At 39.7% G+C, this 14,319-nt stretch overlaps 1 protein-coding gene across 1 annotated transcript in view; it reads right to left on the bottom strand.

Annotated features, from left to right (window-relative positions):
- SCAMP1 (secretory carrier membrane protein 1) overlaps positions 1–13,376 on the bottom strand; it is a 39,599-nt gene extending 26,223 nt beyond the window's left edge. The window contains exon 1 of the mRNA XM_067315534.1: positions 13,255–13,376. Coding sequence (XP_067171635.1) covers positions 13,255–13,311 — 57 coding nt within the window. The 5' untranslated portion in view covers positions 13,312–13,376. The remainder of the gene's footprint in view (positions 1–13,254) is intronic.
- Positions 13,377–14,319: the final 943 nt, after the last annotated feature.

The raw sequence follows: 14,319 nt of genomic DNA, 5'->3' as shown, positions 1-14,319 counted from the left end.
AATGGATGAGAGGAAGGTTTTCTAAAAATTAAGAATTCCACTTATTCAATATAGCTAGTTACATTTAAACAGACACACAAATGTACAAAGTTATATATATATATACACACACACATATAAACACACTAAAAAAGTATATAAATAAATAAATAGTAAATTTGTATCTATACCAAATAGTTATAGTTTCTTAATTTCAACAGTCAATTAGTTCAAGTTAGAAAACAAATTGCAATTAAAGGCTGGGAAGAAGATCAGTATTTACATACATCTATATTTCTTAGAAAGACAGCTAAAGTTAAAACCTCAGTATGAAATATTAATCTTAATTTTTTTAAGTAGTTACAGTAAGTGTATATTTAAGTCTGCGTGGATTAAATAAAACTACTAAGGTACTAAGAAATAAAGTCTAGTTTCTTAGAATCAGCATCTATTACAGCATTAACTTAATCTTGACAGCAGTAACCTACTATCTAGATACAGAGATAGCATAGATCAAAAAAGATTTTTTTTTTTAATTAACACAAATAAGATGCTTCATAATTCAATATACAGGATTGTAGAAAGTTAGGTCACTGGCCTAAATTTGAATTTATTCTAGCCTTTTAGGGGCAGTGTAAACTAGCAGAGCAGAAAGTATGTTAGTGCTTGCTTCATCCATTTGGTATGGCACCCCTTCCATAAACACTCTCAAATCATAGCTTCTTCCACACGATTATCAGTCATGAGCTCCCAGGTTATTCTCTCTCAAGCTAGCGATTTTGAAAGACAGTAAACCCTTTGTAAATCACAATTTGATAAGACGGTACTTAATGAGAATGTGTGTAAATGTTGTTAATGCCTCCTGTCACTGAATGTGCAACTTCTCACATCAACAGGCACCAGTATTTCAAAATTAACAAGTGACCTGTCAGAATAACATCAATTGGTAGCCATTCTATGGACTGCCATCTGGCACTACATCAGAAGAATAGTAAATGGTTGAATTTAGTCCTTCAAATAGCAATTCTTCTCCTGCTCCTTAAAACAATCAAGCATGAAGGATTACATGTAACTAAAGCAATACTGAAAACAAGATTGCCAGCTATTTACCCTTTGCAATAAAACCCAGCATGTTGTGCATGAATACGAACAGGAAGGGAAGGAGAAAAGAAAAATGAAGGAACTAGAGAAAAATGTGCAAAAAGAGTGCTGACAGCATGATTTCATATCTTCATCTCCCTTAGTTTTTCACACAAGGTCCTGAAGAATCAAAAAATGAGAGCACAAAACATTGCAAAAAGGGAAATTCCAACCCAACCTTACTCAGCCACCAAGACAGAGATTGGGAAGCACCCCATCTGAAGATCAGAAAATTCCAGCAAGAACACAAGGGCAAACTTTACACTGGCTTGGGAGGCTAGTTGAAGCCTCAATACATGAACCACTGTAAACTGAACCAAAAAAAGTCTTCCAAGTAGATGAGTCTGAAGTATGTTATTTGTTCCTCAGTTTTCTAGTTCTGGAGATTTCAGTCCTCAGGCCTGTGTTTCAGTCCAACCTGTGAGGAATACTTGCATTTAAATAATCAATTCTGGGAACTAATATACATTTTTAATGCAGTAGAAGACAAAAAACAAACTAAGTTCACTAAAATTACCCAGAACATAATCTACCTTAAAGAAAATGACTGTATCCCTACAAACTATAAAATCACTGAAGTGTAGACACATATGAAACTTGCTACCCATCAGCCACATAGCTAAAAAGTAAGTCTACATAATCACAACTCAAATAGCACTTAGTACTTTAAGTTGACTTGGTTGCTTAAAGAGCACATTTCAACACTGAATTTCTGTGTTTTTTCAGTATCTGATAGTCTGATTCTGTCCAAGAAGGACAGCAAATGCAACTGTTTGAATAACTTGAATAGGACAGATTCATGAGAGCACCACTGAGCAGCAGCAGGTTTCCAAAAAGCAGGAAACAGTGGTCAAGTCAATTCAGAAATGCAATCTGTTTACAACTACAAACATGCAAATGATGATAGATATCCGATGAAAGAAAAACTTTCTTCTCCAAGTGTTTTAGGAAAGGGCAGGGGAAAAAGAATTTCTTACATCTTTCCACAAAGCTATTGCAACATTTTATTGCTGACTAATAAGAATGGCAGGAAGTATATGTTTCTCTTGATTTAGCTAAGCAAGCTTATTTCATCAAGCCTCAGTTTTAGGAATACATTATATGCTTAGATATACACAGCAAGTAGTCCTCCATCACAAGTCTGTTCCCCTTTTGAATTAGCAATCGTCATTACTGCTATACTTCTGCCAAACACTCCTATTTCTTACTGACTCATTAGTGGTTTGCAAAAGTAGCAGGAACTCTGAAAAAACTGAATGACTCAGAGGGCATTTAACATCAGCTCTACATAAGAAAAGTTTCATTATCCAGTAGGAAAACTTCAAAAAACTATTATAGTTGTACTGAAATACTCAAACTGGACCCCATCATGCCAAATAGCATTCAAATTCTGCTCTCAGAAAGCCTCACTTATAGAGTCTGAGCGTCAGCAGAAACTCATGGCCTGATTGCTTCCAGAAGCTGGAAGACATGAGGAGAAACAAACCAGAGATTACAGGGTGTGTGTGTGTGTGTGTGTGGAATATATATATAGCTAAAGGAGGCGAGTACTAGTCTGGAGATTTCAATCTGTCCTGTATTCATTCAGAGATCTTTTGCAATACCAGGTGAAGAGCCTAAGCACTCAACCTCAGAACAAAAAGAAACAAGCTCCCCATGCTCCAAATGTCCAGTTGGAGGCTCCTGGACTTTGAACTGTTCTGAACATCTATGGTGCAGTGAATAGCTGATGCCAACAGGAGCTGCACTTCATATTTCTGACAGTACTTGTAACACTTAAAAAGATTGGACCTGACATCCTAAAGAATATCCAAAATGACCGTGCATCTTTTACCTTACACTCTTGGCATCTCATTTTAAGAATGGAGTGAATGCCAACTCATTTAGGTGCGGTGCAAAAAAACGAAGTACTCATTGCTGCAGAATAATAAAACATTTAATTTAGAAGTTAATCAGGGGTTGAATAATGAACAATTAAGTGGTACGACACACTCAAAAAAAGGAAAAAAATGGCATTTAATGTCTGTCCTTGAATAGATGCTACCAAACTTGTACATTGTGTGAGATATACATCCTGGGGTAGGGGCAGGACAAAACAATGAAGACTATCATGTTCTACAGGAATAAATACATCCAGTTGGGCATAGCCTATTTTTTCCATGTTTGATCTTCTACCTATATAATGAATGAAGTTTAAAAATGCCTTATTTTCTAGTTCCTTTTGGTTGTTAATAGCAAGAAACAGGAAAAAAAAACAGTGATGAGTTTCCGTATGTGATAGCATATAGACACCAATACAAAACAGGAGCATGGCTGGAACCACCAAACATCCAAAGACCCCAACCACTTGAGCCACATTACAAAAATCAGGTTACCCTCTACAGAGGAGCAGAAGGTAAGGTCAATACTTTCTGCAAAAGACCTCAAATATCTGATGTCAGCCACAGAATGGGGTAACTGCAGAATGCCTGGTTCAATCTCCAACCGAGAAGACTGTTTTGGTGGACCAGTACTTCTGCCCAGAACGAACCTGCCCTAGCACTAGTGCCTTGCCACAATCTGATTCTTCTCAGCCACCCAGCCAGTCCTGGAATTCCAATCCCAATAATTCCCAAACTCCTTGTTCCCTCTTTCCAATCAGCACTTCCCTCTCCAGCCTTACCTGATCCAAGCTCCTGCCAATTCAGTTTCTCCAGTTCCTTGTCTCTTAATTTATGAATTATTAGCCTCATCAACCAGGGAGCAGAGTTTAAGAACATCATCATTCAAGCCCAGATATTGTACTTAGCAGTGCAGGGAATTCATACATGCAGCTATGTGATCATTTCAGATCACATTTTTGATATCCGAATTAGTTTGAAAGAAGGGAGTATCGATAAATCAATACAACTTAACTGTTTCCATCTAATCTTTCCTCTTTTCTGCTTCTTGTACTATTCCTCCCGCAATATCAATCTCAAAAGGAAAGACTAGAATCACATTCTTTGAATCACTAAGAGTCAGGTACAAGCATCACCCCAGTATTTACATCAAGAATGGAAGAGGTGGTCACACACACACACTAAACAACTCCCCCTGCAAACATCTGCATCTCACATAGGCAAGTGCAGCTACACAACTATTAAAAATGTCTCCAGTACTAGGTTAACAAATAATACATCATTCAGACACAGATAAAGTTAACTGAATGTTCAGTTAACACACATAATGTATAAACTCCAGTAATTACAAGATAAAATGTAAAGAAAAGGAAGGTAGCTCCCCCCTGCCCTGCCACCCAAAATCAAAGAGCATGTGGCTGAAATGGAGCAGAATGATCTATTCTACGCAAGTTTTTACAGTTTTTTAAAAAACAAATTAAGATATTTCTGTTGTCTAGGAGACCAAAGCTAGTCATCAGCTACCAAGTTTCATTAACACAGAACAAATTAAAAAAATTAAAGATGGAAGAACCAGATACATCTGTGATGATTCTTTGTATTAGTGTTCATTGGGAATGGGTCCAGCATTCTTCTAGAATAAGATGCTTTGTTAGCATAGACAATGTGAAAATATTCTGAACAAGCCCACTAGCTAAGTTTATGTTTCTCACTGTAATTTTAATTGCTTAAGTTAGTCAGTGAAGAGAAAGTAGAGATCTAGGAATTCTTTCCTGACAAACTGTCCTTGAGATTTTTTATTAGAAAAAAAACAAAAAAACCACAAACACCACACACTTCTAATTTTGAGGTATACACATTCTTGTACCAAAAAGGCCAAAGCATGGCTCTTATACACAAGTAATTTACCACAGAATACGGGGAGGGGGGCTAAAAATACAACAATGATCTATAATAAGTCTGAGGTGTGTTTGCATTTTTTGTTTTTAAAAGAAATTAAATAAGTGATATCAGTGATATTAATAAACAACATTCTGTGCACAACCTTTAATTTAGTTTAGCATGGTTTGCTTCCAAGGACTAGCAAAGAGGTAAGAGCAACATTTCATTGCAGAGGTCAGGAAAGTAGGTTTATGAATACTCATTCTAAAGGTTTTACAACACATCAGCAATTGAAAACAAGAATTTAGAATAAAAATCATATAACCAAAGTAGAGCAAAAAAGTTTGCAGCAAACAAAAACAGGGATATATGCATAAAACACTTACCAGGAAAAGGATAAGGGGAACAAAGGTAACCACTAAAAGAATAGTATAATAAGGTAGAGTTTTAACACTGGTTGACAGGAAGAAGCAAAGACAACAACTAAATACCTTCCAAAACTTGGATCATATTACCAGAAGTATTATACATGACAAGAATATAGTAATCATGTTGTTTGGAAAAATAGGTAAAACTGGAATGCTGCATTTAGAATTGACAGCATATTTTTAAAAGTGTTTACATTGAATTCATAGGCCAGCACCAAATAAAATATTTGACAAATACACTTGGTTAGTCTCAGAAAAAAAAAAAGAGTAAGGAGAAACAACACACTATGAACATACAAATTGTTTTAAAAGAACAGGATTGATTTTTTTTTGCGAATAAAGTCAGAAGAAGCAATAATAGACAACAATTTATCAGTCCATAAGACTCCTTAAGAACAGCTGAGGGAAGAAAAAAGCTAAGCAGGCAATCAGAAATCTTCATTTTCAGCTTTAGTTTAGTTTATTCAGAGATAGGCATGACCTCTTGATTACTGGAGTAGTTTCAATCCAAGCTGAGGAAACAGTTCCCTTCACCACAATACTCTTAGGAAGAAGTTCTTCTATAAAGAATTTTATTCATTTTCCAAGAAAGTATTAAACATGTGAGCAAGTTTACAATGGACACAAAAAGGTTTCTTGTTTTAAAAACCCAAAGTGGGGGGGGGGGGCAGCACGCGGAGGGTTAGAGAATATCACCAATCAGCAAGTCATTATATCAATCCTATCATCTACCTCTAAGATCAGACATTGGCTGCCCTTCAGCTGTGCCAGCATACAATTTGTGTCTTTTGCTTCAAGATCCTCACAAATAACTACACCCTAATTGCTTTAATAGTCACCGACACCACCCAGAGCCTTTATTCTGCCAGCATCCTCAGCATTTACTGTTAAAAAAAAAACAAAAAAACACTTCACTTGGCTATGCATTTTTCCCTGTTGCTTTTTGTGCTTGGAAGGAAGTTCCCGGATAGCAAGAAATGTGCAGCACCAATCTGATCCTCCAAACTACTCATCATGCTCAGTAGTGATGTTATGCCTTCAAAAAACCTGACTGCATGCAAACTAGAAGCACAGTCCCCAGAGTGGACTCAAGAGATCATGAGCTCAGATCTACAAATCTAGCAAGGTCCATCGTAACCAACACGGATTTCTTATCCCTACTACTTCTATTGGCGGTTCCAGTACTTCACTCTGAAAGATTAGAACCCTTCTAGTTTTTAGTCTACCGTTATTACTGATGAGTTATACCCATCTTCATGCACAATACTGACTTCCAGTTTAGATCTTGTCTCTCACTGGTATGTTTTCCCAACCAAGTTCCCCATAACCTTTGTTTTACTGCATGAAAAACTAAGCTCTTTTCATTTCAAGATAAACTCTCCATTGATTATCACAGAAACTGTTCTCTATACCTATTTCATTTCACATTAGCCTTTTCTAAGTGTGAAAAATATTGTCAATAATATTCTGGATGTACACATTCTGCTGAGAGTTCAACAGCAGTTTTCTCCTCTGCGGAGTACCTTCAAAGATCAAACTGATGGCTCCAAACAGTTAAGTAAAAACACAACAAACGTATCTATGACTGTTTCCCTGAGTTTTTCAATTTCTTGATCAGAGAGAAAACTATCCACCCCACTCTTTATAAAGAATGAGTTTTGGAGAGCAACCAATCAACTGAAACTCTCCATATGCTGTACTTTGCTTTCAATATGCCCACCTGAGGTTTTTGCAGGAGAAGGGAGGGTGCAGACAAAGCTTAGCTTTTTAGAACAAAATTTGAAGCAAAATGTTTTTTGCCAGCAGTGGATATCAAAGCTTTTTCTTCTCCTGTTAACTGTTCTTTTTTAAATAAGGACCTGACACTTGGAAAGGAGGATAGCCTGCACATGAAGGATGCATTTTCCAGTTCCATAACATCATCTACATTCAGCCAGATTAAGCCTCTGAAGTTGAAATTTGCATATGTCCAGTAAAGATTTGGTATATATCAAACAGCTAAACTCCCCAAAGATTTTCACCCTGTCCATGCCACAACAAGCTACACAAGGAAAAGTTTCAAAAAGTTACTCATGTTTTGATGAACAGTGTCAAGTATTATAAATTCTTCATGCTTTATTTCTTCCTTCACTATCATAGGCCCAAGAAAGTGTAAGTTGACAAAAATTTCACAAGGAGCAACTTAATTTTAAGATCCAGATAAGTTTTGCTGTCCTAATAGCACATTAATAGTAGCATAAAGTTTATATTTTACAGTATAAAGAAAGCCTTAGTGTCTTGTACCTGCAACAGTATATTCCAACCTATGATTAAAAACTACTTACTATGAGAAAGAGCTGGCCTCAAAAGTTACATGTGTTACATTCAGAGGAATTAATCACTTAAAGTTACAGAAGTAGTTTTTACTTCAACAAACAAACAAAAACCCCCATAAACACACACCCACAACCCCAAGGAATAACCACTAGAATACTTCAGTTCTTTCAGTTTCAAATTTAACTTCTCATTCACTGATCAGCCATCTCTTCTCCCCCCACCATGACATTCAAAGATTTTCAATCTAGCATCGCCACAGCACAATCAACAAATAGGATAGCGCAAAAGTAGCCAACCCATGGTTGTTATACATGGCTGTCAAGCAATTCCCACTACAGGCCACACTATCTGATTGGAAGCCAGACTATGCAGATTCTGAGCTATTGAGTAAACCAAATTTGCCACCTCTGAAACCAAATAAAACTTCATAGACTCCCATGGATGAATTTGTCCTAAATCCCACAGCAGTCCTATCTTGCAATGGAGTGGTAGCCCCTAAAAAAGCATCACCTCTATCTCTGAACTGTTCTCAAAACTCTCCCTTTCCTTGGCTCTGAGGTGTGGCATGTTCCTCTTTGCAATGTTACAGTCTCAATGTATAGTTCTTGAAGCAGGAAGGCTAGCCATTCTAGTGCAATACCTTCTCACACTTTACTGAAAATACAAAAAGAGTACAGTATCCATTAAAACACATCACAGTATTGCACCTACAGTGCTGATGAAGCATACTTTTGAAAGCTAACTAGGTATGTTAAAGAACACCTCCAATATCATGATGTTTCACATTAAATTATGCAAGGTTTTGAGGAATTCAGAAATTCTGAAGTTACCAAAGTGAAACCAGATAATAAAGTCAGTATTTTATGTTCTTTACTAATTTAAAAGACAGACAAATTAATTGGGTATATTTTATAATCAGATTTAAAAAAAGAGCTATGCATACAGGCATACAACAAAGTTTTTGCAATATGAAGTATAAATACTACAGAAACAATTCAAGTAATTAGGGTCTTGATCCTTCAAAAATAATTAAGACTTCTCTCCCTTGCTGTAACTTTCACTCACTTCAGCTTCATTTGAACAATAGCAGTTAAGGTGTAAACTGCCTGGACTCTGCAGGCATACAGGGTAGCAGTCATCAAAACACTACTAGCTTGAGCGTCAGACCATCAACTCATACTTCCTGCCAAACCAGACAGAAGATTAATTTGCATTCATGCGAGTCAGATTAAGTGCAATATCCAAATTATAACTGGAACTACTTCTGTAGTAAAGTCAAGCTCTAACATATACTTAGTTCTAGTGAGTCAAGTAATCCTGTGACCTCAGTGGGAGCAAGTCAGGTGCCTAATGCCATTTTTAGCTATCTTAAAACATCTTGGACATCCACAAGAGACCCACATTTTTAGAGCAACAGCTGGCAGCTAACCAAGATACCACATGGCATCTAAAATGTCACTATTTACTTACATTCGGATATTGAATCCCACCCAGAGAAACCACTCACATAGTTAACGTGACACACATTTGAGGGTTCACATGATCGTGTCCTACCAAGTTATAACTTGAACAGAATGTCATGCATCTTGTTCAGTTTTCACCCACACTGCTTAGTGATTTTTTTTACTGTAATGTCATCATTCACATTCAAATACAAGTGTATCTTACTTTTCAATCCTACCTTAATTTCTACAGTATCAAATACCTGCACTTGCCCAGAGCTCCAAAGAAGTCAAAGGAACTGACCCAGCAGAATTCAACATAGAACCCAGTTTAAGCCTCAGTTCCACAGTCACTCAGAAGTAACTGTTTCATATTTCTGGACAAATGTAATAGTCCTCAAACCTTTTTACAGCCGGTCAGCCAAGCCACAAAGGCCTATGAAATTCATAGCTCTACTTAAAAATAAATAAAAAAACCCTGAGGAATCCATTAGAACACTGTAAAAGCACTAGAGATGAGTTATTTCTTCTCTCAGTAATTAATATCATTCACACACAACCCCCCCCCCACATTTTTGTAGTTGAGTTACTGCAGAATTATTTCAGTGTAAATGAAATTTATACTGGATGTCAAGAGACTGTAGTTTCAGAACCTTTGTATTTGCACCATCTCCCAAGATAAAAGAATACAAGTATCCCCTATTCCATGACAAAAACAAGACAAAACAAAAATCCACTGCCAATGTGGCAAGGAGACAGCTACCTAGGAAGAGGTTTAAGCTAATTTCAAAAATACCTTTGTCTGATTATACAAAATTTATTTTGCACTGGCGTAGTCTATTCAAGAATAAATTGTCCAGGCCTTGAGCATAGCTGAATCCCTCCTATGTGTTCAGACTTACTTCATCACTAGGGACTTGCCTGGTGATAATGGGACTGTTGGCTGACCCCAGTTACTGTCACTGGATCTGATTCTGACCCTGACTTAACATCCTGGCTTGACCTCAGACCTACCTCCTCACTATGGACTTGTCTGGCACTCTGGACTCCCGGCTGACCACAGTTACCATCACTGAACCTGCTCTGCTCGCCTTGTTTGGGTGCTGTGGGACTGCACCACTTGTCAGTGATGTCTCTGCCTCTATCTGACTTGCTGTCACCCTCAGCTCCCAGCTCACTTTCCCTTAAATGGCAGCCTGCCCTTGCTGCTCTGACATAAACAAGCTAATTGCATAAAGTTAACTCAAAATAAAGAGAGCTTTACTTAGCAAAAAATGTGACAAGCATTCCCCAGAGAAAGAAATAAAACAGCTTTCAATATTAGTCCAACTTTCATTTACAATAATTCAGGTTGCACCAAATGTATATCTCATGATAATGCTGCTACTACTACTTTCTCAAATTATAGAGGACTTATCACATCTTCATTTGTATGGTACATTGATGCATTTTCCTCCACACAATTTTGCCATCATATTTCAGAAGCATTTTAACATTAACATGTTATTTATCTTTTTGTTTAATTTCCTCTTGTCTTTCAAACAAAAACACCTCTTCATTTGGGTTGTACACCCATCCAGAGGCCAGTTATTTACACAGGAATAATATGATTTCAAAAGCATATCAGCCTTTGGGTTCATTTTTTTTATTTTAAAGTACCACATAAAAGCAGAGGCCAAATAGCTATTATCTCAAAATCAACATCGTTCTGTGATCAGTCTAAGCAAGCAAATACTTTAAAACAAGAAATCCTATTTTACAAATTAAATTCTTTTACTTCCAGCAGATACCAAACCGGAAACACGATTTAATTTTAGGTTTCCAGAAAGAATAACTACCCAACAGAGAAAGCAAACCAGATTTTTCTATTTCACTTTTATCTTCCCAAAGAAAATATTTTTTTTGATTCAACATCAAACAAGAATTTCTGCTGATTTAAAAAAAAAAAGCATGAGAATAGTTATAGAAAACCTTAAAAGCAGGTTACATAAAATTAGTAAAAAAAAAAGTCTTAAGGAAAAGCATGATCTGCTCTCAGCCCTTGGCAACAACTCTTCCACATGAGGATCCTCCCTCTTTTCTGTACCACACTGATTTGCGATTTTACACAGCACATAAAGTGGCTGCAAATGTAAAGAAAATAATTTTATGTATGATGAAATTAGTTATCAATTACAGAAAAATAAAAATATGAACAAGTCTGAATAAGGTTTCAGACAACATAACCTAGGCTGCCAGGGTCTATCTGAAATATACTGGTTCTTAAAGCACGTACAGTTAGACTAAACTGAAGTTCAGACATGTGTTAAAATCTCACTAATTTCAAACTTGCTATGCTAATGAGATGGCAGTCAAGATTTGGCCCTTCAAGTAAATACCTGGATGAGTAAAGATATGCAAAATCACCTTCTGTGGGCAGTAGAATGAGACAGAAGTTAGCAGACATTTGAAAGAAGTGGGGAAAAAAAGCCTCCTGAAAAGAAAAAGCATACAGGTTTCCTAAAATAACATCTGCAAGTAAAAGAAATCCAGAGCAATGTTTTAATGGTGGTCTTCAAGTTCTGGAGATCTTTTATCACGATGCATTGCAGATGAGAAGTAGAGCATGGATTTTGCCTAACAGCTACAATAGAAGTCTTTTCCTGTGGGGAAATCTGAATAAGCTTTAGCAGTGTCCTCACAGTATACCTGTGGTTGAGCTACATCTCTAGTTTAGGTCTCAGAAACACTACATAGGGCACATTACCTGGGCTCATGAGCTATGCAAAGGCATTTATACTGGCTATACTGTTTCCAATACCCTTAACTACTCTGGGTACCCATACCCAATAAATTTTGCTATATAGTATTCTCATCATTAGTATAGAAAGTAGAGGAAAACAGACTTTTTTTGTTGCTGAAGCCATATTCTAGAACAGTGACACCTTTTTGATATTTCGTGCCAAAATTATTTAAAAGAACAGCACTCTCATTAGTGTTAGTCCAAACTTTTGTTGACAGCAAACTCAACACCAGTGCTGCTCTTGATCTAGGTCACTGCACTGTGTAAAATATGAAGGAAAAACACATCGACTAGCTTAAAGAAAGATTTTGCAAAGTTTTATGACAACAAGAACTAAACTGAGATGATTTAGACAGACTCAAATGAATAAAGTAGTCAGCAATAATGCTTTACATTTTCAGCAGCTACGTCTATGAAAGCACATTTGAAGCATGACAGCTTAATTTTAAAAAGGCTTAATTACTCCAGCTGAAACCAGTGAGCCAAAACACACTGAAATATAGAATGTGTGTGCTTTAAAGTATCAGCATGATATCAAAGAGTGGCATAAAAAACAAGAACACATTCAGTAAGATGATTAAAGTAAGCAGCTCAAGAAGTTAGTTAAACTGGACTCCAATAACAAAAAAAGTACAGATAAGGAGGGGAAGCATTCAAGGAGGCCAGCTCATCTTGACAGCCGATGCTGGAACAGTGGGTAAAGAAAACAGTTCTCAGCTGTGAGCATGACAGGTCAGGAATTCAAAAAAACTACGAGCCTTAGAATACATTACAATATACCATTTTGAAGTGAAGGGCAGAACTTGTGCCTAGCCATCACTACCCTGTATACTTAAGAAATAATGTAAAGAAGTATGTAAGCTTGAAGGGGGAAGAAAAGATAAAGAGGGGGAAAATTCACTAAATTATCTGAGGATAGGTCAGTCAAACCGAAGGGGGGGGGAAAAAAAAAAGAGTTCTGTCATTATACATAAGGATGCATTCACACAGCCTAATTTCTTGACAAAATTAAAAAGAGTCTTGCTCTCAAAATAACGCACCTAAAAGCGATTTGTGTTATTTTTGCAACCAAAGGAGAAACGAAACACAGAAACCTGAACTTGTGAAACGGCTGCGCCCCCAGAGCCGTGCCCCAGGCCCGCGGCCGAAGGCAGCCCGCACCCCGCGCGGACCCCGCCAGCCCGGCGGGCCAGGCTCCCCCCGGGCGGCGCTACCCGCAGCGCTCGCCCCTTCCCCGCGGCGAGGAGACCCCCCCCCCCGCCCCAGCAGCGCCGGCCCTGGCTGCGAGCCCCCTCCGCGGGGATGCCCGCGGCCCTGGGCTGCGAGGCGGCCGCTCCGCCCCTCCCCGCCGGGGCAGCGGGCCAGGCTGGCGGCCCCCGCCGGCCCCGGCCCGCCCCCAGCCTCACCTTGAAGGGGTTGTTGAGGTCCGGGTCCGCGAAGGGGTTGCTGTCGAAGTCCGACATGGCGGGGGCAGGCGGGCGCTGCGACGGCTGGGCGGCGGCGGCTCTGTCCCCCCGCGCCCCCCACACGCAGGCGGCACTCAGGCTGCCGCCCCCCGCCCCAGCCGCTCTCGCTGTCGCCAGCCGCTGCGCCCCGGAGCCCGCCCCCTCCGCCGCCGACGAGCCGCGAAGCGCCAACCTCCCAAAATGGCAGCCCCGGAAATGACGGTGCGGGGTGGGCCGCCTCACGCTGGGAGGGGGCGCTCCCATTCCCGGGGTGGGCTGGAAGGTTCCATCGCGGAGCGCGGGGAAGGGCGGATCCGGCGCGGCAGCCGGGGACGGGGGAGGTTGTGTACGCTACTAACGGCCGGCGTCGGCGCGCCATGGCGTCATGGGCGGCGGTGCCCTCCCCGCAGCCAGCGGCGGCCGACCGGGCCGCCGGGGCGGCGGGTGCCCGGGCCGGGGCGGGGGGCGCCGAGCGCCTCGGGGTCCCGCTGCCGCCTCCACGAAGCTGCCCCAGCCCCAGGCCGGCCTTGGCGTCGCCGCCGGGGCTGCCCGTTAGCTCCTATTTGGTAACCGCCTCTAGGGCTTGCTCAGTACAGCGCAAAAGGAAGAAACCTCTCTGCTGCTCCATCTCTGCCCCTCAGGGTGAGCCAGGGCAGCCGTCTTGTCTAAAAAGTAGAATTAAAATTCCCTGCAGTGGGCTTTCCAAGCGCTGTCTGTAACAGCTGTGAAGATAATGAAAAAGGCTTCAGATTTGAGACTCACTTGATAAAACTCAATTTCACTCCCTTGTTCTGTTTGTTATTTGCGAGATAAATAACATGATAACGTATGGCTTCTCAGATGTCTTATACAAAGGTTCAGCAAGGACTGTATGTAGGGTAAGGCTTTGAAACAAGGTCACAAAAGCCTGCTTCCTTTAGTAGACACATTAAAAGAGCTGCTTGCAAATGTTCAGCCTAACTCAGCAGCCTGCAGAGTACCCTGTACTCCCGATAAACTGTGATGCTGATACGGTTTGAGCAACTA

Source organism: Apteryx mantelli, chromosome Z, assembly GCF_036417845.1.
Source record: "Apteryx mantelli isolate bAptMan1 chromosome Z, bAptMan1.hap1, whole genome shotgun sequence".
Classification (NCBI taxonomy): Eukaryota; Metazoa; Chordata; class Aves; order Apterygiformes; family Apterygidae; genus Apteryx; species Apteryx mantelli.
Note: the sequence above shows the minus strand (reverse complement) of the source record. Positions and strands in the feature narration are given on the sequence as shown.